The following is a 24,031-nucleotide window of genomic DNA, read 5'->3' as shown; positions in this document are numbered from 1 at the left end:
AGAACTTCTAACAAATCAAACAGTTGTGTATTTTACACTATGATCTTTTGATGCTTCTTTGGTTCAATTTTGTCTTTGCTCAAGAAGTGCTTGTCTACCTGTAGCTTTGTCAACCGGAATTGCCTTGGTTGCGTGTTGACATAGCCATACTTATGCAAGAATTAAAAACCTGGAATCCGTTACAACTCTAGAGAATGGAATTTGGACGTAGCAAAATTTTTAACAAGTCTGTTATTTTGAGTTTTTGATTCTCAAAACGTGTAGATTTTGCTACAAGGGATGATGAATCCTGGTAATTATTTTGATGTGATGAGTTGTGTGATTTGTCTCCAACTAAACTGATACCACCCCCTATTTTGAAGCGGTTTTCTCCTACGTATTCCTGCGGTTATACTAACTAATAAATTCTAGACCAAAACCATCCATTATCAGGTCATTCATTTTGAACCTTAATATTTCACTTTCTTTTTTAATATTAGGTTCCGCTCTCCTCCGGCGTCTCGTTCCATTGATCCTTAATGCCTGAGATTTGGAGATGCATTGGAATTGGTTAATCACATCCTTCCATCCTGCCCATTTCAAGTGCATTTTCATGGAGTCCATCTGAGATTCTATTTCACGCCCGAAAAGTTTGCACAGAATTCCTGGAGGTTTCATCTACCATTGTGTTTCTAGATAACACTTATAGACCTTCTTCACCAGATCCAGAGACATGGTAATCCCCCAAACCTGCATTCGTCAACCTGAATTGTGATGCTTCTTTAGTTTCTGACAAAGCTCTTTATCGGTTGGGTTTCATTGTCAAAGATCAGCTGGGCTGGCCAATCTTTGCTACCTCTAAACCTTTGATACTTACATTTTGTATCGAGAGATTGGTTAATGATATCACACCAATTCTGTACTTAGTTTAGGTCAATTTCTTTTGCTTACATTCCAGAGAAATTAAAGAAATTAATAGCGCCGTTGACTCTTTGGTCAGGAAGACTCTATGCTTGCTAAGGCAGATGGGTTGGCCTATCTCCACTCCTTGGATTCAAGAGCTTTGTATCTCCATTTTCTTGTGTCCCTTTCGTCCTAATAAAAAATTATCTTGTACCCAAAAAAAAAAACTCCTGAAGCATAGAATCACACTGAATGTTAACATAATATACTATGTTTTGGAGGGATTATTCAACTGTGTACTCGAATCACTGTACATGGTGAGATACGAGGTGTTTGACTGTACCATTCGACACCTCAGCGGACACATCCTTAAAATGAGCTCTTTTTCAGTGATGCTGTTTCAAGCCCGGTTGTTAATGGTCTGATCTCTTTCCTTTCAAACTAAGGATAATTCATGATACACAAGAAAGTACTTGTTTGAATTTGAGTATGAAATTTGACAAGTAATGTATGCGGAACATTTTATATGCATATTATTGAAATTTTTTCAATAATTGTGTGGGCGGTTTTGGGTCATTCTTGGGTTCAATGTTGGCTTGATTTTTTGACTAAGGGACATGTATCTTCAAAGAGACATATCCAAGGGACATTTATCTTCAAAGATAAATATCCATTTAGTATAGGTGCATTCATAGCACTTTGATTGGAATCTTTTAAATATAATCCATTGAACCAAGAGACACACCTACATCATGAGGTATCTTCAAGAGACACACCTACATCATGGGGTATTTTCAAGAGACACTTACATGTAAGTGCTTAGATTAGAATCTTTTAATCCTATCCACTCATGTCAACGGACACACCCATTCCATGAGGTGTCTTGAAGGGATACATCCACCACTATAAATAGAGGTGAAATGGACAGTCCAAATCATTCAATTTTTGTGGTACGATTTCAGTCAGTTAAGCATTAACAAATTCTCAATTCTCTGATAGTTTCAAGTGATTGCTGTCTCTACAAATCAGTAATCAATCTAGCATGTTTTATCTTGGGAGGCAGATTTGCTGCAACCTAGTGTAGTAATAGGGTGTAAATACTGTCTTAAGCAACGTTCTCGTTCGACTCAGGCTATCTCTTTGTCCTCTTCTTTTGATATCAATGTTTTTCTAACACACACACACACACACACACACACATATATATATATATATATATATATATATATATATATATATATATATATATATATAATGGTTCGAATTGACGCATCTTCTTTTCGATAATTGACATGACACAAATAGGTGTCAACTACGTAATATTTCTACTCTAAAATTTAGAGGGGAATAGTTTAAAATGTGGATTGCAAGTCCCAACAATTTTGATTTGGGGGAAGATTGATTTTTTTGGGGGGGGGGTGGGGGGGGGGGAGTTTTTTTCATGGCATTTGATAGCTTTGAGGTGTCAATCCAAATTTTTTATCTAATTATTATCACTAGAGAATTAAAGTGAAGCGGGCGATGGTGTATTGAATTATGAAAAAAAAGCCGAAGAAAGTATTTGTTTGAATTTGAGTATGAAATTTGACAAGTAATGTACGTGGAACATTTTATATGCATATAATGGTTAGAATTGACATATCATCTTTTCGACATTGCACAAATAGGTGCCAACTACATAATATTTCTACTCTAAAATTTAGAGGGGAATAGTTTAAAACGGGGATTGTAGGTCCCAACAATTTTGATTTGGAGGAAAGACTGATTTTTTGGGTGGGGGCCGGGGGGCGAGGTTTTTTTCATTGCATTTGATAGCTCTGAGGTCTCAATCCAAAATTTTTATCTAATTATTATGACTAGAGAATTGAAGTGAAATGGGTGATGGTGTATTGAATTATGCACAAAACATCAAAGAAAATTCAGGGTGAGATCAAGATACAAGGAAGCTAAATGTGGTAATAATGAAGAATCTAGTCTTGCTGTCCGATCAAGAAACAATGAAACTAAGGCTGTGTTTGGTATGCATTCTAAGTCGATTTCACATTCTCAGACTATAAAAAACAACTATTTTTATCATTCGAGGATGCGAAACCAAGTACAACCTAAATGTGATGGTAATAATAACATCTAAGGCTGTATAATTGGCAGACCTCACAGAAAATCTCCCATTTTTCTAAGGAGTCCAGATTCACAGATCTAACAGGCAGTGAAACAAAGAAGAATGTTGGTTATGGCTTGAACCTTAGCGGGTGAAAAAAGGGAGTGAAGTAGTGAAATATTCCACCAAGAGGCCTAGATCCACCCACTAAGAGGTTCTATTGTAGAAAAGATCTGAGACCTTGCAAATATGAGGGAGCCTTGGTGAACTAGTAATGTGCCCTAAGTGCAGAGTTGTGAGTTGTGACCCATACATAACCATAAATATCAATTAGAATGCCTATTGGCTTCAAAAACAAGAGGTGCGCCGGAATATTTCACTTTGAAAACTTTAAATATTTATCATGATTGTGATAAATAATAGGGCTCGGCCTTTCGAAATCCCAACCTAAGAGAATTGGGATTCATATACAAACAGTAGGTACAACAGGCAAGGGCTACCACGACTAATTGGTAACTAGTGAAGGTCTGTAATTTCTCAGTTTGGTGAAGGTTGTTGCATGATAGAGCTTCCTAACGAAGAATGAAGATGTAGATGCTAAGGATCTGTATGTCAACCATTCTGTTTAAAAAAATTGATTCTGAGTCAGAATCGATTTTTTCTGTTTCTGGATTTTTGGAGTAATTGTGTACCAACAAATGTTGTATGGTAAAACTGGTAAAAAATTGTTTCTGCTATTACAGAGAAACAGAAAAATGTATGACTTGAATAACCCAAATGATTTTTTTCCTTTTTCCTCCTCAAATTCTAAGAGAAAAGCTGTACTATATTACTTCATTAATGGCGATGGATGATGGTGGATCTACAACCATAATAATACACAAAATAGAAGAAGAAGAAGAAAAAAGGGTTCAAATCAGCTTTAGGAACCTAACTAAGATTCTAAAAAAGAAAAGATTTAATTTCTACTTCACTTAGCTCCTCTAGTAAGCATTTCCTTGTATCGCCTAAACGAGTCGAGCTTCAGCAATTTCAACTGTTGCTTGAACTTGTTGACAAAATCGTCAGCCTTGGCATCTACCTCCTCGTCCTCTCCAAAATGTTGTAATTCGCTTGCTCTGCTCTTCCCTTCCTTCACCGTCGATGGCCTATGAAGATCGATTTTCTCTTCTTCTTTTTCTTTGAAATGCCCTAACTCAGATATCGAACCACTGACTTCACCTTCTGGAGTAGCTTCACCGGACGTCGCTTTTGTGTTCGAGTTTGCTCCATTGTTTGATAGGTCACCGATTCCAATGAGTCCTTGCAAGAGAACTTGAGAGTTGCAAAGGTCAGTCGAAGCTCTGGTGTGATTGCAAAGAATAAAATTGGGTTTATGTTTGACGTTTGAGTGAAATGTTATGTTTTTATGATAAATTCTATCAATGCCCCTGAGCCACCTAAGTCGACGTTCTTTCATCGATTTTTCGTAAAATTGATTCTCAAATTTGAGAAACACCATTTCGGTGTCAAAACCCTGTCAGAATCTATTATATCACCTAGTCCATTTCAAAAAATCACATAGACGGACCGAACAACACATACATAATTTGTTTCAATTCTACCCCAAAATAAATAAAAAAATACCAAAATCAATTTTTTGAAAAATTACCATACATATCCTAAGAGGACAGCCCTTCTAGAGTCCACATTGTGGTAGTCGATACTGTTATCATTTACTTTGATGTAGAACTCTATTGTGGAGACACATTGTATAATCCTATTTACCCATTGACCTGTAAAGCCTAATTTTAATAAAAAGCCGTTCGACAAAAAGGCCATTCTAACTTATCATTTGCTTTACAAAGATCGAACTTTAATGCCACGAGTCCCTTTTCCCCTTTAAAAGTATGCATTTGGTGTAACATTTCTTGGGCAATATACATATTATCATAAATGGTAAGGGTGTGTATAAAAGCACTCTGATAGGGGCCAATAAAGGAATTACGAATGAGTTTTAAACGCTTTCTTAATGCAAATGGTTCTTTCCTTCATCATATTTGAACAAGATGAGCTCCTATGTTACTTAATAATGCTTTATGTCTTTTTCTTTGAAAACTCATTTGGTTCTTTCCTTTATCATATCTGAAGAAATTGTAATTGGGATTGTTCATCAGAACTTTCCTTTGTGCACTAGTGGTTTTCTTGGCTTTCGAAGTGCTTTTGGTGGCGGTCTATAAACCTCAACTCTAAATTACTAATACAATTTAGAGTAAATTAGATTATATTTAGTTCTAACAAAAAAATTGCACCCTTCAAATGGAACGAGCCGAATAGAGAAAATATCTCTTGTTTTGAAACCAAAATAAACTGATTCTTCTTTGGTTTGTCTCGGTTTTAAATAATCGGTTCAGTTCTAGATTGACACCCTTACCGCCCCATAAATGGTTTTGCCTGATTAATCAATTCAGTCAAACTAGGTCGTGATCGACATTAATAATTACGGTTGTGAATTTGAAATCAGAATCGAAAACCAAAACCAAACCAGCCCGAATTAACGGTTCTTAAACATGGTATTTTAATTCGATCAATTTGGTTCTAGATCCAACCTAGGAATTGTCGGTTCAAGCCAAACCGAATAGAAATCGTATAGATTAATATAATATAGGGTAAATTACAGCGCCACCCCCTGAGATTTGTATCAATTACAATGCCACCCCCTGTGTTTTCAAATCATGCAGCTACACCCCCTCAGCTGACGGTAAGTGGATGGTGTTAATTTATACATTTTATATACCAACTTTGCCCTTGTCTAATATATTGTTTAAACTTAGTGGAAATTTCATATTTGCCCTGATGTAAGATTATATAACCCAAAACCCTTTTTACCGTTTTCTTCCCAAATGTGAAGTTGCCTCCATCGCTGGCCCTCAATCTGACCTGCAACTGCAACTCCATCACTGACCTGCGACTCCATTGGTGAACTACAACTCCATCGTACAGGTATACATCTATTTCTCTCCCTCATCTATTCTCCCTGCAACTGCAACTCCATCTCGGATTTTTTTTCCTTTCTCATTTGCTATTAACCCTAAAATAGGCGAATTTCAAAATTTGATAAAAAGTGAACTTGTGTTCATTGGTCCATCTCTCATATGTGAATTTATTGAGAAACTTGAAGTGGGTTCTTGGTAGATATGAAGATTATTGCATCCATTGTTATTTTTAGGGATATTTTAATTGCTGGTAAACTGATGAGAAGGGAGGAGATTGTGAGTTTTTGGATCCAATCCTTGTGCAATCAGTTTTGTCTTAATGCTTGAGTTCCAGAAATTCTTCACCTCATATCTGTTCTTCCTGATAGATGCATTGCTATCTGGGCCCATCTGTGAAAAATAAATAAATTAAGGGAAGGAACTCCATGTGATGAGAAATCGGAAATGCTGAGAAATTTGATGGGTTGGGATTTTAAAGAATTTGATCACACAAACAAACCAGTTGCCTAGAATTCTATGAACATCAATGATGGTTCTTACTTCTTGTTCAGAAAAAGAACCCCTTTTCAGTTATGATCTTAGGTAGTTAATCCATCTCAGTCTGCAACTCTTTCCACACCTTGCAGCCCTGCAACCTCAAACCAGTTAAACCCCTTAATTTTTCCCCTTATGTCATCACCCATCAAGCATGTGGCTCATCAGCTAAAATAATTCCATCTGGGTTCGGGTTATTAGATGAGAATCTCATGTGGGGTGCTTGTGGTGTTGAACCCTTTGAGCCTCCAAGGCAGGAAGAGATGCAACCATTACAGCAAGAAAAGAAAGCCCAGGAGGTATATGAAGCTGAGTTCGATGAAACCAATGAAATGAAGGTGGTACAGGCTGCATTGATTTCCTTGGGATGAGCATAAGGTGGTACAGGCTGCTTGCTTCAGCTCTTTAGAACATCAAAATCCTAAATCTTTCATCCTTCTTGTCATAAAGTGTTCATGGAGGTCAGATTTAATAAGTTTCAGCAAAAAGAATGAACTAAAAAACTCTAATTTGATTCCCCCATGTGGAAAGGTGTGGACCACTTAGTTAGAATCCATAATCTAGAAAGACAATGTGTATTAAACAAAACAAATTGCTAAAAGTTGGATCAAACTCCAAGAGGGGTCCAGTGCAAGCCTATAATGTGAATAAGAAAGAGAGAATTTGAAGTGGTCCACCATTAATCATTCATCATAGTTTGCATCTGGGTTACACATAACTACATTCTTAATTGCAATGGACCCACCATTTGTGTTTATATGTAGTTGGCTAGGGAAACAAACAATTTCAGTAATAGAGCCATATAAGGGTAAGATTTTTTGTCGAATTCATCAAATAAGATAATGAATTTAAATTCAAAAATTGCAATGGTCAACAACATTGGTAATTGCAATGGTCCCACCAAGCATATACCAGTCATTGGTATAAAAACATGATGCAAAGGAATTCTTTGTTCTACCACCGAGATGGAGTAAGGAGAGGATTGGAAGGGGGGGGGGGGGAGAAGTGCTATGCGATTCTTCTGTTCTGTGAAAAAACCCTAAATGTTTGGATTCAAAACACTAAATCGACATACTTGGATGCAACAAATAAGAACCTTAAAAATTTCTTGCTGCCATGAAGCATCAGAAATGAAAAAAGGGAAGGGATTACCTCCTTATCGTCGCAGGTTGCAGATCTCGGTGATGGCTTTCCAACGTTGCAGTTCTCAGGTTGTGGTCGCAGGTTGTGGTCGCACACTTCTCAAATCATGTAGCAGGGATGGGATGGCGATGAACCCTCCCTGTATACATCTCCCTCTTCTGAAGTTGCACAAAATCAAAACGGGAGAGAAGATCCTTAGTTCGAATAACAGGACAGGAATGGGTGTGGGAAACTCAAATAACTATTAGGGGTAAATGAGTCATTTTAGGTCATGAATTACCATCTCCTTGCAACATAACGAGAATGACGTAACGGAATGGGACTGACTGTAACAAATCATCAAAACTAAAGGGGTGTAGCTGTATGATTTGAAAACACAGGGGGTGGTGCTGTAATTTTCCCTATAATATATTATATGAACCAAGTGCAAGAGCCCAAACCCAAAACAAATTTTCGCAACTGAATAAGAACAAAAACAGAACCGAACAGGTTCGGTTTGAGTACGAATTTTCAAAACCGATTCGGTTCTAGATCACACCAAGTCTCTTTGGAAACCGAACCTGATCCAAACCGAATACTCGGTTTCAGACCAATTGACACCCTTATATAACTGGTTCTGGTTCGATCCGATTGCTGGCTTAGTCCCAGATTGACAGACTTAGTCCATTTCTAAGCGCAAATCTAGAGAAACAGGATAAATTGGCGCGAGCGAACTGTTAAACTAAACTGTAACGTAACAAGTGATTTTTAACAGACTATTTGTCCCTTGAGCAAGAAAAAGGAACGAGTCTTGTGTATTTTTATGATGATTGATGTCCTGACTCCTGACTCCTGAGGCTGAGGCTGAGCTCCTCTGTTTGTTCTTCGTGCGGTAGGGCGTACTGCTGCGCTCTTCTCACACGCGCGCAAACCTAACATTCCAACCGAAGACCTCTCTCCCTTTCTCTCGTTCTCGTTGTTTTCCTGTGTTCGCTTTGTACTCTTAAAGTCTAAACCCTCCTCTCCATGGGAGAGTTATTTCAATTATATAAATGGAGACTCAGCCTCTGTTGTTTCCCTAATTTGAGACAGAGAAAGAGACTAATATGGTGGTTTTGGCTCTGGTTCTGGTTTTGTCTTAATTCTAGGGCAAGCTAAGCTGTATGGATTCTTCTTCTCGTTCGCTCCCGTTCTATGATTTCCTCGATCGAATGCGCCATCCTGCTTCGGTCGATCTCGTTCGCTCTATCAAAAGGTACTCCAATTCTCTATCTCTTTCTTTATTTTAAATTCGATGGAGCTTGAGACTCGTTTTATCTCTTCATTCCGTTGTCTGAGCTTTCTCTTCGTCTTTTTTTTTTTCCCCCCTTACTTAAGATGTGGTGATTTTGCATTTATGTTCTGTGCGAAGTCGATCTGGTCCGAGTTTGTTGGTTTGTTTATTCTTGTTTTTGGTGTATGTGGAGTTGGTGTTTGATTTCAAAGGTTTCGAAAAGTTCAGGTTCGTCCAATTCAGTCTTGTTGACGAATCGATCGTCTATTGATTTTGAGTTCGTCCAATTCAGAGTTGACATGATTTTAAATTTTGGAAGGCGTTGTTTTAATGGGGAGATGAAGATATGCCAACATGAACGTAAATTGCGGACAGTGTCCGGTTCTGGAATTTGATAGAGGCTACAAGTAGGATTTGATTTGAGTGTATTTTAGGGTTTAACGATATCAATATAGAAAGGCCAGTTGATTTCTATTGGTTCGAAGCTACAGAAGCTTCATTGCTTTAAATGTGTTAATAACCGAATCATGCTGCTTGCGATAGCTTCTCTGATTGCATTGAGACCAAGGAAGTAGAAATATTTTGGTTGGCTGGATCACTGGCTTAAATGTTGGAGAAAAACAATCATTCTGAAGAAAGATCTCGGTTGAGGTTTCCTTGGTAGTTTCTTTAACATTGATGGATTTGGAAGGATTAATTCTCTTAAATTTTTTCTGATGTTAATAGAATGTATGTTCTTCACGTTCAATACTTTCCTCCAGATCATACTATAAAATATTGAAACCTCATTACATGTATTTGTCTCATCAAATTCTTCTAGCTTGTAGCTCTGCTTTGCATTCTACTGTTAATGGCAAAGATGACTCAGGACCAATTAGTCACCTCCCCTTTAAATTGTTTTATTTTGTTCAGTAACTTTCTTTCTGGCTGTAGAAATGATTGCAGCTTGTATATATTCCTCCTATGAGACCTTCACAAAGGTTTTTAGCATTTCCTAATGTCTCCACAGAGGAATGGTATGTGAACTGTGTCAACATACACTTGGGATTTATTGTTGGTATATGCGTAATTGAAGATGAACTGACTTTATCATTTTCAATAAATGAACTCATTCACACTTTCTATGACCACTCCTAAGATATCTCCATTTTAAATGGAAAATTTGATGTCGCATCGTAATATCATTCTAATGATTTTAGTTTAGGTTTCATTGACAGTTTAATGCTGATTTGGAGAATTCAGCATGTAAAATTTTCCATGTTCTGATGTTTCCTCGACTCTACCTGGAAGAGGAGATATTATAGCATACTTAGAAAGCCAAGGACAATAACCTTTTCAAAGGTACATCTTGGGAGAAACTCTCTCTCTCTCTCTCTTTGAGGGAGGGTTGTTGGATTATAAATTTTGGCTACGGTTGCAAATCACAAGCAGCTGTCAGGAAGGACTGAAAAGGAATCCCTTCACCATACGGACAGCCATCTGATTAGGCAGGCCATAACTCTATTTAAAGGTTTGGATGTATCATTCCAGTGGAGGAACAAGTCTAGGAATTGCTCAATGGATGAGATTGCAAGGGAGGAATATTTAAGTAGTGATTGCTATGCACAGGGCCTTCTCAAATTGCTTTGTCAGCCCTACTGATGCAGGACCTTTTTAAATAACACAACTATCCTGTGGGTAGTGGGCCCACAAAATTCAAAGAACAGTGACTTCAGTTGTAAGAATTGCCCCTGATTAACAGCAACTCTGACAGACCAAAGTTCAATAAAAAATTGCTGAAAATTTTGTGTTAGTCCAAACATGATGAAATTTTAGGGTTTAGTTCTAACCCTAGCTTCTCTTAACAATTTTCCAACTTTGACCCCAAAAGAGTCAGAAAATATTTAAAAATTTTCTTACCTTTCTTCACAAAAATAAGATAAAATAAAGCATCAGAGTCAGAAATTGAACCAAAACTGATCTTTCAAATCCAAAAACAACTAATAAATCCGTTTTTCTGTAGCACATCTAGTTTTTATAGGTTCAAAACCTTACATTTGGAAACTGAAATCTGAAAGAGGGAGGGAGGGATTCAATGGAAACAAGGACCTAATGAGTCAGCTGCAACCAAGTAACCTTCTTGTCAGCTATGACTGAAGTGTGGATCTCCAAAGCAACAACTACAAGAGCAAGAGAGAGCAAGAAGCCTTCTCCAAGGAAAACTCAATTCTATACTCTAGGAGTGTCAATAGGAGTGTCAAAACAGAGGCTACTTGTACGAATGAGAAACTACTTTTATAGATACAAATCAACATACTTATTCTATTAGCCTACTAAATAACAGATCCCCTCCAAAAAAAGAAATAGAAGAAAATAAAATACCCAAAATAGAAACCCACCATAGAAATTTGCTGATCCATTAAATTGGAGTTTTTGTAGTGTTTTGCGAGCTTAACAGAAATTACTGATTTTCCATTCACTGCTTAACTCTTCCAGAGTGAAGCTTTGAATCTCATTGTGACTGATATGATCATGATTGTTTATAGCTGGACCTCTTTATTCTCTTGAAAGGAGGAATGTAATTAAAGTCCCCATCAGAAGAAAATGTAGGACTAGGTGATGCAGATACACTACCTTGGACCGACCCAAACCCAGTTGGGTATCCAGACGAAGATGACCGGGTCCAGTTTGAGTATTGGGTCTCGTAAGATATTAGGAATTCATTTTATTTAGGTAAATAATATTTTATTGAGTCAATTTTAGAAAGTGGGATGCGTTTGCAAGTGTTAAAAGTTTGTTAGGAATCTTAGGATGTTGTTTCCTTGTTAAAGGTAGTTTCCAAGTTTACTAGGTTTCCTTTGGTTAGGAATCTTAGGATGTTGTTTCCTTGTTAAAGTTTGTTTCCAAGTTTACTAGGTTTCCTTTGCTAGTTGGGTTTTCTTCTTTTAAATAGCTTGTATTAGGATGAAATCACTGATTTGAAGAATGGAAAATTAATGTGTGTGTGAAGAGCCTGCATGTATGATCTTCTTCCCCCCCCCCCCCCTCTTTCTATTGAGATCTCCTCTCTATTCTGCAACTCTGATTTCTTCTTAGGGTTTTCCCTTCTTCCCTACCGGCCCTCCACCAATTTGGTATCAGAGCCGAATCTATCCCCCATCAATCTCTCTTTCCTCTCTAAATGCGTTATTGTTTCTCTTTTCTTCCCTGAGTAAACTCACCCAGCGGTACCAAACTCCCTTCTAGATTGCCATTAAATAAAAATCCCTACTATTCTCTCAGACACTTACCCTTTTCCTTCAAACTCCACTGAAACCCCAACCCACAGCAACCCTAACCTTCCCGACACCCCACCTTCCCTTTCCCTTCTTCCTCGCTATAACAGCAAAAAAAAAAAAAAAAAAACTCTTTCGAAAACAGAGAAGTCGAGAACCCTATCCCAGCCCATCCCTTCAATCCCCAGCCAACTACTTTCCCTACCGCTTCTTTCTTTTCCCCTGTGACTTCGCTCAACCCCCTAGGGTTGAATGAGTGAAAAAAACGAGAGGCAGAACCAAAAAAGAGGTGGGAAAAGAGTTTCAGAGATGAGATTGGGCGTACCTGATTTTCGTCTTCATGGTTGACTCCCCACTCCATCCGCTGAGAGAATTGAAGTCCTGATCGAACTTGCATCCAAACCCCATTCCATCATTAAAGCCTTTTTTTTTCTTATTTTTCCCATTATGCCCCTCCCTTTTAACTCTTATCTCTTTTAGGCCTATTTTCTTTTGTTGCCAGAATTAACCCCTCCCTCCTATATCGCTCACGTAGTGTGTTTACTAGTTAAAGTCTTATTTCCCATTATACCCCACCCTTTTCTCGTCTCGCACCTTATTTTCTGTTACTCCCTATAATACCCCTGCCCCCTTCTAAAATTTTATTCCCTTGTGTTTCTCCATTACACTTCCAATATTACCATATTGCCACTCTATTAGAAACTTTTTCTGTTTTGCCATTATCCCCTTGATTTGAGCATCCTTGTGGGCCCATGGAAATTCCACATACAAGTCTGGCTATGGATTCTTTTGTGTTCAAGTTTAGTTTGTTGTGTTTGTTGTTGTTATACTAGTATATTCTCTTATTGGTTTTAATCTACTTGTCCTCTTCTATTATTAGTAAAATCTGTAATTCAATTAAAAAAAAAACTGTAAGTAAAAAATATTTGCAGTCATGAACTTCCCAACTTGGTTGAGAATTGAGATTTGTCATTTCATCATTTTCTAAGCTGAAACAATCATTTGCAGCCAGTACCTACTCACTGATATGATGCTGTCACTTTATCATCTGGGAACTAGGGATTTGAGTTTATAGACTCCTAGTGACATGTGGTCTATACATGAAAGTTTTTATTTTTCTTTGCCTAATATTACTGCTTATTAGATCAAACTAATTGCTACCTTTTAGAAAGTTTTATCATCTTTCTATTCTGAAAAGCTAATGTTGGCCTGTACTTCTCTTGGAAGAATATTTATATGTACAAGCAGCCGGAGGATAAAACTGCATGATGATGGAAATCTGGTCTACGTTTACTCTATGAGCAAACTACGATCTATGAAAATGATGATAAATATGGCTTAACATAAAGCAATTGTCTTTGATGGAAAGTATCAGTTTCTTGAGATGTTTTAGGTACCAACAAGTTGGTGGTGGATCAGTATCTCCTTTAGGTGTTTCTGTTTGCTCAAGAGTCTAGCCTAGGTTTCTGGAGTAGGTACCTTGAATGACCTACTAGTTATTCTAAACTCTCTTCCCATTAGATTTCTCCCAGATGTGTGAGCCAAAGCTGAAATTTGAAAGAAGATCATCTATCCGAAAATAAAGAGGGGAAAAAGAAAAGAGGATAGAAGATCCTTTAGCAGCCTCAGGCATGGGCATTGTGGATATTGGTTTGTGGCCCTAGGAAATTGGGCTTGAGTGGTTTATGGGCGTTTTTATCCACCATGAAGACCTCTTGCTTCCATGGTAGCAGAAATGGCCCCCTTGTAATTATATTCATTGTTTAAGACAAATAATCTTTGAGCTGGCTCTCTGGATTGATTTTTACTTCCTTTCCGAAAGTTGCAGTTTATTTAGGATATCAAGTCTGATTTTTTGCATTTAGAATATATATATATATATACTGAAAATTTTGATTTATTGCCATCTTACCCATCTCTATTGACATTTCAGTGTCTTGGTACACATTTTGGTGATGTTTCAGCAGTGTCTTTCTATTTCATAACGTAATTTTCTTGGACTTGTTTATTCATCGTGAATTGGATTTTGTATTACTTAAGTGGCATTTTTATTGCAGCTTTATTGTATCCTTTTCATTTCATGCTGTCAACTCTGAAAATGATGGCAAAAGGCTACAAGACTTCCTTTCAACAATGGAGACTTCTATTAGGGATCATCCATTATGGTCTGGTGCCTCTGAAGAAGAAATTGACTGTGCCATTGAGGTAAGTGATGCTATGCCTTCACATATAAGATTACTCATCTCACATACTTTGCATTATATATTTCTTTTTGGGTATTCACTTCACACTTCCATTTTTTGCTTGTCGAGTCTTGGATCTTCGATTACCATTGTAGTGGATTTTCATGTTGAGGCTTATTTTGGTTAGTTTATTGTTCAATCAATTGGTTGAATTGTTACTGCAGAAAACCTAGGACCTATAACCAGTAACTCTAGAGAGAAGAGAAGATGGAAATTGTAAAATACTTGAATTCATTAATTGATAGGTAAGTCCCTCTATTTATAATAGAGGGGAAATTACAAAGAGACTAAGCTAGGCGATGTGGGACTAAAACCAACATTGCCGACTGTACCTAATAACATAATAAATAAACTAACCCCAAAAGGACCAGAATACCCTCACGGTATTCTGGATTGCATATTCCAACACTCCCCCTCAAGCTGGATTATACAAATAAATAAAAAAATAAGATCCAACTTGAACTAAAGAAAAAAAGAACTCCTAATAATGCTAACACTCCCCCTCAAGTTGGCGCATACAATGTACTAATGCCCAACTTGAACAAAATGGGAAAAAAACTAAGGTGCAACAGAATCTAGCTTGACATATGAATGCAGCTCCCAAATAAACCTTCAAGAACTTGAAAAAATAGATATTCAAAACTTGGACAGGCATGATTAGCAAACCGGGACTGGAATGTCTTCCAAAAAAGACAGCTTTCAACGATCTTCAATAGCTATCCAGTGATGAATCTCAGATTGTCATAGTGACACAGAATCTTGAAGTGAAATAACTAGAGCAGCAAGCAGCGGAAACAAACTGAATCAGGCAGCGGAAAAAACTATATCAACCCAACTGAAAGTCCTCAAATAGGCAACAACCTAATATCTTCAATACTCTTCAATACTTCAATCTCCCCCTTACGGCAAACTCAATCCAATAACGAAGGATACCTAATGGCAATGGTGGAGAAAACTGATGTTCTATGTTTTGCACCAATGTTCCTGCAAGTTCTGCGTTCTACAATGTCTGCAGGTGTACTGTACATAATCCCCTCCTCACGTGTAGTACACGTAGACATAACAGAGATGATGTAAGAGATAGGGCAAAAACATAATATTCTAGATTTTTCTAAGAGGTGCTAAGGATAATGGAAAAAAAAGAGGAAGAAATGGCAAATTAGAGAATACCATTAACTTCCAAAGGGCTTATGGGTATATGCCAAAGGTATGGGATATGAAGGGAATTAGAATTATTGAAAGGGAACGGTGTTGGAAAAAAAGGATGGCATGGCTGTAATTTGGTGGAAATCCATTTTTAAATACAAACCAAGCCAAAGGGCAAACTGGTAATAAACAAGAATTTTCAAGGGTCAATTGGGTAGTCAAATAGGGGAATGTATTAAAAAGTAATGGCAGTTCGTAAATAACCAGAATTTTGCAAGGGGCCCTTGGTAAATAAAAAAGTAAGGGATAATGTGATATATAAAAGCAAAGGACATAGAGGGAATTAATATTTATAGATGGGGGACATACTTGGAAGGCATGGTAAAATATGGACATAAGGAGATTAAGTTAAGAAGTGAGGGGCTAAAGAGGAAAACTAACTTTAAAAAGATATGGACATAAGGAGACAAGAAGGTAACGTGACTGTCTTCTTCTCCTTGACAGTCACGGAACCAGCAAAGCAAACAAATGGCAGGAAAACCAACTCAAAAAGAAACCCATTCGTAATAAAAAACCTGAAAATCGAAGAATAGCAGTGGTCTCCCATCTTCAGCTTGAACCAGAGGCAGAACCTGGGGATTGACCATACCAATATCACTTCAGAAGGCTTTGGTAGTTCAAATCGATACCAACTCATAAAAGGAAACCCATTCTGAAATATTGGATCTCCTCTTCACGCAATCAGCACCCCCTTTGTGAGAAAAGAGAAGCAGTTTCCTCACAAAACCAGCGATGGGTCTTCTTCCTTCGCAGACTAGCAGTCGAAAACAGGGAAACAGAAACAAATCGACAGCAGCAATCAAAGCAGAATTTGATTCCACAAATATCAGAAATCAACAGTAGGATTCTTCAACCAGACGGAAATTGCACAGCAGCAAACCAGGGCAATAATATCACAAATCTGCTGAATCGCATAAGGAGAAAAATAATTCCACACCACCTGCAGTGTCGTCTTCTGCCCCAAACTCGATCAATGGCAGAAAAATATCATCAGAGAAGAGGGTTTATACCAACCCACTTTCAAAAACTGGAGGGAAATCCGGCGAAAACCAAGGGGATAACCAGGCCGAAATCCTATTTGTAAACACCTCCCGATCAAGCCATCATACCAGGAATCCAATCGACTCCAGAAAACCAGAAACGATAGCAGTAGCAATACCAGAAAGGATTCCAGAAATATCCACTGAATAAATCTTCAGCGTGAACCCGTAAAGACCAACAAACGACCGTGAAAGATTTAAAACAAATCGATAAAGATTAAATGGGCAGGAAACCCTAGTTCTTCTTTTCTTTCTATGAACTAGGGTTTCTCCATAAATTGGAGAACTTTGAAATGACTCTCAAAACTGCAAACCAGAAGAGAATCAATCACTGGTTACAACAGCTTTGATACAATGTAGAAAACCTAGGACCTGTAACCAGTAACTCTAGAGAGAAGAAAAGAGAAAAGAGAAGATGGAAATTGTAAAATACTTGAATTCATTAATTGATAGGTAAGTCCCTCTATTTATAATAGAGGGGAAATTACAAAGAGACTAAACTAGGCGATGTGGGACTAAAACCAACATTGCCGACTGTACCTAATAACATAATAAATAAACTAACCCCAAAAGGACCAGAATACCCTCACGGTATTCTGGATTGCATATTCCAACAGTTACCCTTTGTAGCCAAGTAATATAAGATGGAAAAAATTATTGGGAGAATGGTTTAATTGTATTATTCAACATGCTACTTGTCCACAAAATTCCACCTGAAATTTTACATCGTGGTAACTGTACCTCGCATTTAAGTGAACGCGCCTGTATTGGCCGGGTGAAATCTGGGTACAAGTATGGGTAAGGTGTGAATTATGAACCAGAACAAAAAACCGACCAGAACCAACCAATTGATTATTAGGTGTTTTGGTTTGGGGTTTAGTAAAAAAAAACTGTATCCGGTTTGGTTGGAACTCTAATAAACCTTCGGGTCCAGACCAACAAGGTCCGAGAAAAATGGAACAGTTAAAGGACCGACAAAACCAACTATAACCGGTTTATCCTGGTCCAAAAAAAGGAGGTGGTGTCACTGTGAAGAATGCTAACGATGACGGGGATATTATTGTTTGTCTTGGTGATGAACCTGTGGTTGTTGTCAGATTCTCTGGTGAAATATATGATCTTGGACAGGGAACCGAAGCATTTCCCAATGGTGCTGTCGGCGGTGGTGCTGTGGCCTTGGTTGCCTTTGGGGTGGATGGTGACTCCATGATCTTATCTATGCCTCATTGCCAGTGCTCTGATCCCACATAAACTGCCAGAGAACGCCTTGTAACTTCCACCAGAGTCTGTGGAGCCTTTTGTTGGTCGTGTCTCTCTCTCTCTCTCTCTATGGCTATGCAAATCCACAAAACCTAAACACACGGTTTCAGAAAACCCTAATTAAGAATTCTTCGGGGCAGGGTGAAGTAATGGACGACAACGAAGGAGCTCTCAGCTTCGACTTCTAAGGCAGCCTCAAAAAATGGATACACAAATCCTGCTTCTGTACCTTTGATCCCCATTGATCTCTCCAGTCTCCACTGCAGTCTCTGTTGCTCCAGCCGCTGCAGAGCCAGTGGCTGGGGTCTCCCCAGGTGGCAAAGTTTCCAGTAGGCAATATGTCGGCGCTGGCTTCTAGGTCTCTGTATTAAGGCGATGCCTGTGGATTGCTTCACCAATACAAGAAGTCACGGATGCCTGTCTGTCGATTCTTCCAAATGTATGGAGCACCATGGCCCAAAACTATCCTAGGTTGGCTGGACGATCTGGATGAGGCTGTGGAGGGTTGTTGGGGACCAATTAAAGCTCATGTAAACGGCACCGATTGATAATCGGGGTTAGTTGCAGAAACTGTAACCGATTATTTAATCCCTCGGTTTCAGTTTGGGCCCATTAAAGCTGGAACCAATTAGAAACCGAACTGATAAATAGAAATTGAGCTGATTAGCACCCTTAGATATGGCATTTATGTCCTCCCTAGTCCCTACCCATTCGTTTAATTTGATTTTTGGCTTTTTTGGTAGCGATTTGTACCCCTTGCTTGCTCATGCACTGAACATAAGCTGTTTGACTGTATGTCCTTTCATCATAAACACTTCCATGTTCTTTGATGTTCCAATACATATAATCATGTAGTTTCTCAAAGAAACTTGTATCCAGTCTTCGTGTGGACCTTAGCCTCTGTCCTAATTATAAACCTTACTAACTTATAAAGGAAAAAAGGTGCCAAAATTCCCCTCCCCACCCCCGTCCCATCCCGGTACTTTAGATTTTTTCTTTTTGAACTAGACTTATTTTATTGTTCTTAAGTTGTTTTGAAGTTATGGATGTCCCCCCCCCCCCCCTCCTTGATCTTTTTATGTATTATTTTTTCATTTGGTTAATGTTTTTCCATGTGTCTTGGAGGGGTTGGAGAAGTATGTCATGACAAAATTGTACGCCCGTACATTTGCTTCATCTCAAGAGGATGCTAAGGTTGATCAAGAGATATCGGAGAAAATACATTTGTTGCAAAAGTTTGTTAGACCTAAACATTTGGATATACCTGAAGCTCTTCATAATGAAGCTTCATGGCTGGTATGCATTATCTCTCTCTTTATTATATTTTACATTTTATTTATTCCATTGATTGCCCTCCTCTCTCCCCCCCCCCCCTCCCCCCAAAAAAAATCTTTCTTTTGCGATCCTTAGCTTGTTAACTTTATATTAGTTTTCAAATTGAACTTGGTATGTTTCATCTCATGTGCTGTTGTAAATTGAACTATTCCAGAGAAGTCCTGTCTCTATTCCTTCACTTATGTACATATTAACAGGTATTTTCACCCGTCAGACACTCATTTACTGTCATTGTTTGAGGTTTTCTACCAGCTTCAGTGACTCATGATGTTGTGAGATGGTTTTGTTAACCAAGATCTTGCAGCTAAGGATGGCTGTATGCCTGTATCCTTATTCCTTAAAACCAAAAGAAAGGTATAGGATTGTGGTTTTCGGGCAGTATTTAGGTCTAAGGAATTGTAAGCTTCAGTACAGGTTTATGAAGACTGAATTAAGGCCTGTGGTTATTGATTAGGTAGGGGTGGATCGAGAGTGAAACTTTGTGAAATTGAACAGACTTAAAAGTACTATAACAGCAGCTTTGTAGTTATCAGTGCCTGAAATTTAGAGTTCAGCTTATAAGACGATTAGGTATCAGTTTGTAACAAATCGGATATTAAAGTTAGGAGAATTAGCACTAAATTAGCAATACAACTAGGTAATTAGTCCCTTCTATATCTGACTAATATTGCTCAAATCAGGTGTAAAGTTGTAGTTTATATGCCTCATCTTGTACTTAACTTCTGGGTAAAATGTGGCTTCTATTTACTTCAGAATATTCATTACTCCACAATCTGCTTCTCAAGTGCACGGGTGAAAACACCCCCCCCCCAAAAAAAATTCCATTGTACCCATAACTCTAACTTGCTTGTGTCCATCGTTACTGGTGTTGGACCCTAAAATAAGATCATTCCTGAAATTTAGTTCAGTTCTTGGTTTGACGAGTGTTCTTAATTTTGATCTGGGATGAATTATTAACAAGCAAAGCGAATCTGTCTGGGACATTTTACTGAAGAAGATAATTGGCGGGTTTGTTTTCAAAAAAGGTGGGCCAAAACAGTGGAATGAAATGGTGTGATAAAGAAACGGCTCAGTGGAAGTTGAAGTGTACAATAAATAGGATATGGTATACGTCTGTGGAGAAGGTGTAGCTACAATTTGAGGGCAAAGGGTTAGGGTCTGAGTGCACTTCAAAATTGATGATATACTCCTGTCCAGGGGAAAAGGACAAGGTAATTAGCATTGTGAATTGAGCACTAGGACTAAAGTTGAAAAAATCATGGTTCAGGGTAGAGTTGAAGTAAGGTTCATGGAACATTTTTTAAGAATGAGTATGGGTATATATGAGCAGTACCCATGAACAGACTGTAATAAACTTGCTGGGGCACGAAGAGCAAGATGCAGATTTAAAATTCAAATACCCAAAATAATCAATAGATCCTATGTAGTTGGCCCAGTTCATTATAAATATGACCCAAACAAGAATAGAAAAGAGCCAACCTGAACTAAATTGAACATGACCCAAGACAGGAAAATTAAAAATTAAAAAAAAAAAAGAGGAAAAATTCTGTGTTGTAGTAGTAGTGGCAGTTTTCTGCCTGCCCAAACACAGCTCAACTAATAAATGGGCTGTTACATGGTTTTGGCCTGGTCACCCCATTGTTCAATGGGCGGATCTTGGAATGGGCCTTGGACTTGACATGCTGCTATACCTTCAGACTGTTTGGGCTGCCAGCTGCTGGCCTGAATGATCCAAGCTCCAGCATATTTTTAAAACATTTTTAACAACTAAGACATCATTCATTTATCCTCACCCCACGTCCCACCACTACCCCCACCCCCCCCCCCCCCAAAAAAAAAAAAAAAAGGGTGGTACCACCACTGGCCCAATGAGAGGGGACCTGTATGGTAATGCTCAAAATGAAGCATAACTGCATACGTATCCCTTTCTAACCCATAGTTCTGATGGATATGTACCTTGGATTGGTTGTGGTTCCATACTCAGATTCTGTAAAATCAGTTTGGGTTAGGATACAAGTGGTTCTGAACGATGCTTGACTAATTAGAAAGACCACAAAGTAATTCTAATACTACAGTCATGACCCTAAACACATACCAAATCATGAAAGAAACTTTGAAAGTACTCTCGTTTATGAAATGATCAAATGATGGGACAAATGAGGACCTTGGGCAATTGACAAGAGGTTATTGTACGTGGGGCCATATTACACCTCTCTCTCTCTCTCTCTCTCTCTCTCTCTCTCTCTATATATATATATATATATATATATATATATATATATATATATATGAAAACAGAATTTTCACATCAGCAAGATTGTGAACTTACTATAATCTTATTGTCTAGAATGATTTGTAGGATTATACTATCTCCTTTCCCTGAAAGCATTCTCTCTTTTTCACAGCTTGCAGAGAAAGAACTGCAGAAAATGAATGCCTTCAAAGTTCCTCGTGAGAAGCTTCTCTGCATTTTGAGTTGTTGCAGGGTCATCAGCAATTTGCTTCTCAATGTCTCTATGTCAGAAAATCATGTACTAGCAGGGGCTGACGACTTCCTTCCAGTTCTTATTTATGTTACCATCAAGGCAAGCTCTTCTTGGTAATAAGTGATTCATTTGTAATCTTTTGTAGTTTTGGCCTATTAACTAGTTGGTAATCCTTGATGTAGGCTCTCTGTTAGACTTCCATTGGAACTGCTTATGAACTATTGACCCCCCCAAAAAAAAAAACTTTGTGTGTTGTAAGTGTACTAGTTAATTGCTGGTTGAATCTGTTTATTTGGAGGTCAACTGTTACCTCGATATGCTGTTACTGATTCATATGTGGCATATTTGGGCTAATATTTTTCCTTGCAGGTAGGAAGTTTTTTGGGAAAATTATCCTTTCTCACAAGTTACAATTTCTTTCACCTCCCTTTTGGTTCTTTTGTATTGAATAACCATAATTCTGAAATATATCTACCCATACAATTCAAGGGAAGTCATGTGTTTATGGGATATAGCAAGATTTTCTTTTGAACATCGATTCATTATATATTTAGGCTAAAGGCTTTCAAAATATTGGATGGGGACAAAATACCCAACCCCCCCCCCCCCTATTTTACAAATTGTTGATGGGAGAGAGCCTCCCGTGCACGAATCCCTTCCCCTATGTTTTATTTCTCACTTTTTCTAAAAGGTCTTTTTGGAAGGTCAACCTTCGTTTTTATGGTAATGGTACATTTCTGGGTAAATATCAGTAACCTTCAAATGAGTTCAGCTTGTGATCCCGTGATTTATTCATTATGCTACCAAGTGACTCAGTTTGTGGCAGGATTACTTCTTGAAGAAGTTTTATTTCATTTGGAATTTTACTTAAAAGACGCTTTAAGTTTGAGATGTCATTGCCACTGTATTTTCAGAAGTAGAGCCACTTGTTTATTTATCTTTTAATATGCATTCTGAAGCATTATTAACAACTGAAATGCATAATTGACAGGCCAATCCCCCGCAGTTGCATTCCAACCTCAAATTCATCCAACTGTTCAGGCGGCAATCAAAACTGATCTCAGAAGTTGCTTATTACTTTACAAATCTTATGTCTGTCAAATCGTTTATCATTGATTTGGATGGCAAGTCTCTTTCCATAGATGAATCAGAATTTCAAGAGAAAATGCTCGCAGCAAGGTTGGAATTCCAGATGAACATGCTTCCAGAAAGGTTGGCTAAAGGTCGGACACAAATAGATCTGTGCCCCAGACAGGTGACGGCTAAGCCCACTGATCATGGTTTTTTCTCAAGAAAGCTTTGTCAGGAGATCAGCACTCTAGGTGAGTACTAAACCACAACATATGCATGTATTGTTTCATCTTAGAATGTCAGGAATGTTGCTTGACCCATAATCATATTTTCTCTTTCCATTTGTAAGTGGCTTATGGTCAAACATTACCTGTTTTCACAGAACATCTCCTAGACATCATCTTCAGTTTGTTGGTCCAACGGAAAACCATTGTCAGGTTTCAGGATAGGAGAGTCTCTGTCTGTTAGTCGAGGAAAGAATATTTTCGATATTTTGAAGAGTAGTTCAGAGAATATAATATAATTTCACTAAAAAAGAAACAACCTCAAGATGCATTATAGTTGTTAGTTGGAGTGGCTCTGGGTGTTAATATGGATTCCAGTCAGCCTGCCGACAGTCAGGTGCTTGATTACATGGTTTTCCTATTTTGTGAATGCTTACCAGAGCGTACTTTTTTGGCCCGTATATTTCAGATGGAGGAGATTATCCTTTCATGGAAACAGTTCCTGAAGATTTAACTGTTGGGGATGTTGAGAGATTGCATAGCTTGTACAAGGATGTTGTCAAAAAGTATTCAAGTCTATGCAGGTCCGTGAGAAGCCTCACCCTCTCGAAGGAACCATCTGTGTTGCCACATCTGGGAGATGTCAAGCATCATCAGCCTGATCAACCTGAACATCAACATCCTGAGGGACAACAGGAACATCAACATCATCAACCTGAGCACCAGCAGCAACAGACACCGGATGCCTGACCCGAGTAACCGGTTTGTGAGTTCTTTCTTTATTGCTGTTATGATATTTAGTTTTTCTTTATGTAACCGGTTTGTGTAAAGTCTTAGCACCATACACGGTGATGCATGATTGGTAGAATTGGAACCCATATGGATGGAATCTCAACTATATTGGAACCCATATGGATGGAATCTCAACTATCCGTCAGAGACATTCTCTCACCCTTCAAGATCGGAGCTGTTACCGATATCGATATGGTGATTGACACCATACAACACATTTTTTTTTAGGGGTTACG

The 24,031-nt window shown here is 38.2% G+C and overlaps 1 protein-coding gene across 1 annotated transcript; it reads left to right on the top strand.

Moving 5' to 3' along the window:
• The first annotated feature begins 8,546 nt into the window (after positions 1-8,546).
• Positions 8,547-23,753, top strand: LOC122648762 (vacuolar protein sorting-associated protein 9A-like). The gene is made up of 6 exons (XM_043841982.1): positions 8,547-8,866; positions 14,196-14,343; positions 19,013-19,183; positions 21,628-21,807; positions 22,700-23,030; positions 23,473-23,753. The coding sequence occupies exons 1-6, from the start codon at positions 8,775-8,777 to the stop codon at positions 23,751-23,753; spliced, it is 1,203 nt and encodes a 400-aa protein (XP_043697917.1). The 5' UTR covers positions 8,547-8,774.
• The last annotated feature ends 278 nt before the right edge of the window (positions 23,754-24,031 follow it).

This window comes from Telopea speciosissima, chromosome 1 (genome assembly GCF_018873765.1).
Source record: "Telopea speciosissima isolate NSW1024214 ecotype Mountain lineage chromosome 1, Tspe_v1, whole genome shotgun sequence".
Classification (NCBI taxonomy): domain Eukaryota; kingdom Viridiplantae; phylum Streptophyta; class Magnoliopsida; order Proteales; family Proteaceae; genus Telopea; species Telopea speciosissima.
The sequence above is the reverse complement of the archived record's forward strand: the minus strand, read 5'-3'. Positions and strand labels throughout refer to the sequence as shown.

Coding starts and splice junctions, on each gene's coding strand:
- LOC122648762 (XM_043841982.1), top strand. CDS start 8,775: ATGGATTCTTCTTCTCGTTCGCTCCCGTTCTATGATTTCCTCGATCGA. Junction 8,867..14,195: donor CTCGTTCGCTCTATCAAAAG/GTACTCCAATTC, acceptor TTTTTATTGCAG/CTTTATTGTATCCTTTTCAT. Junction 23,031..23,472: donor TCAGGAGATCAGCACTCTAG/GTGAGTACTAAA, acceptor CGTATATTTCAG/ATGGAGGAGATTATCCTTTC.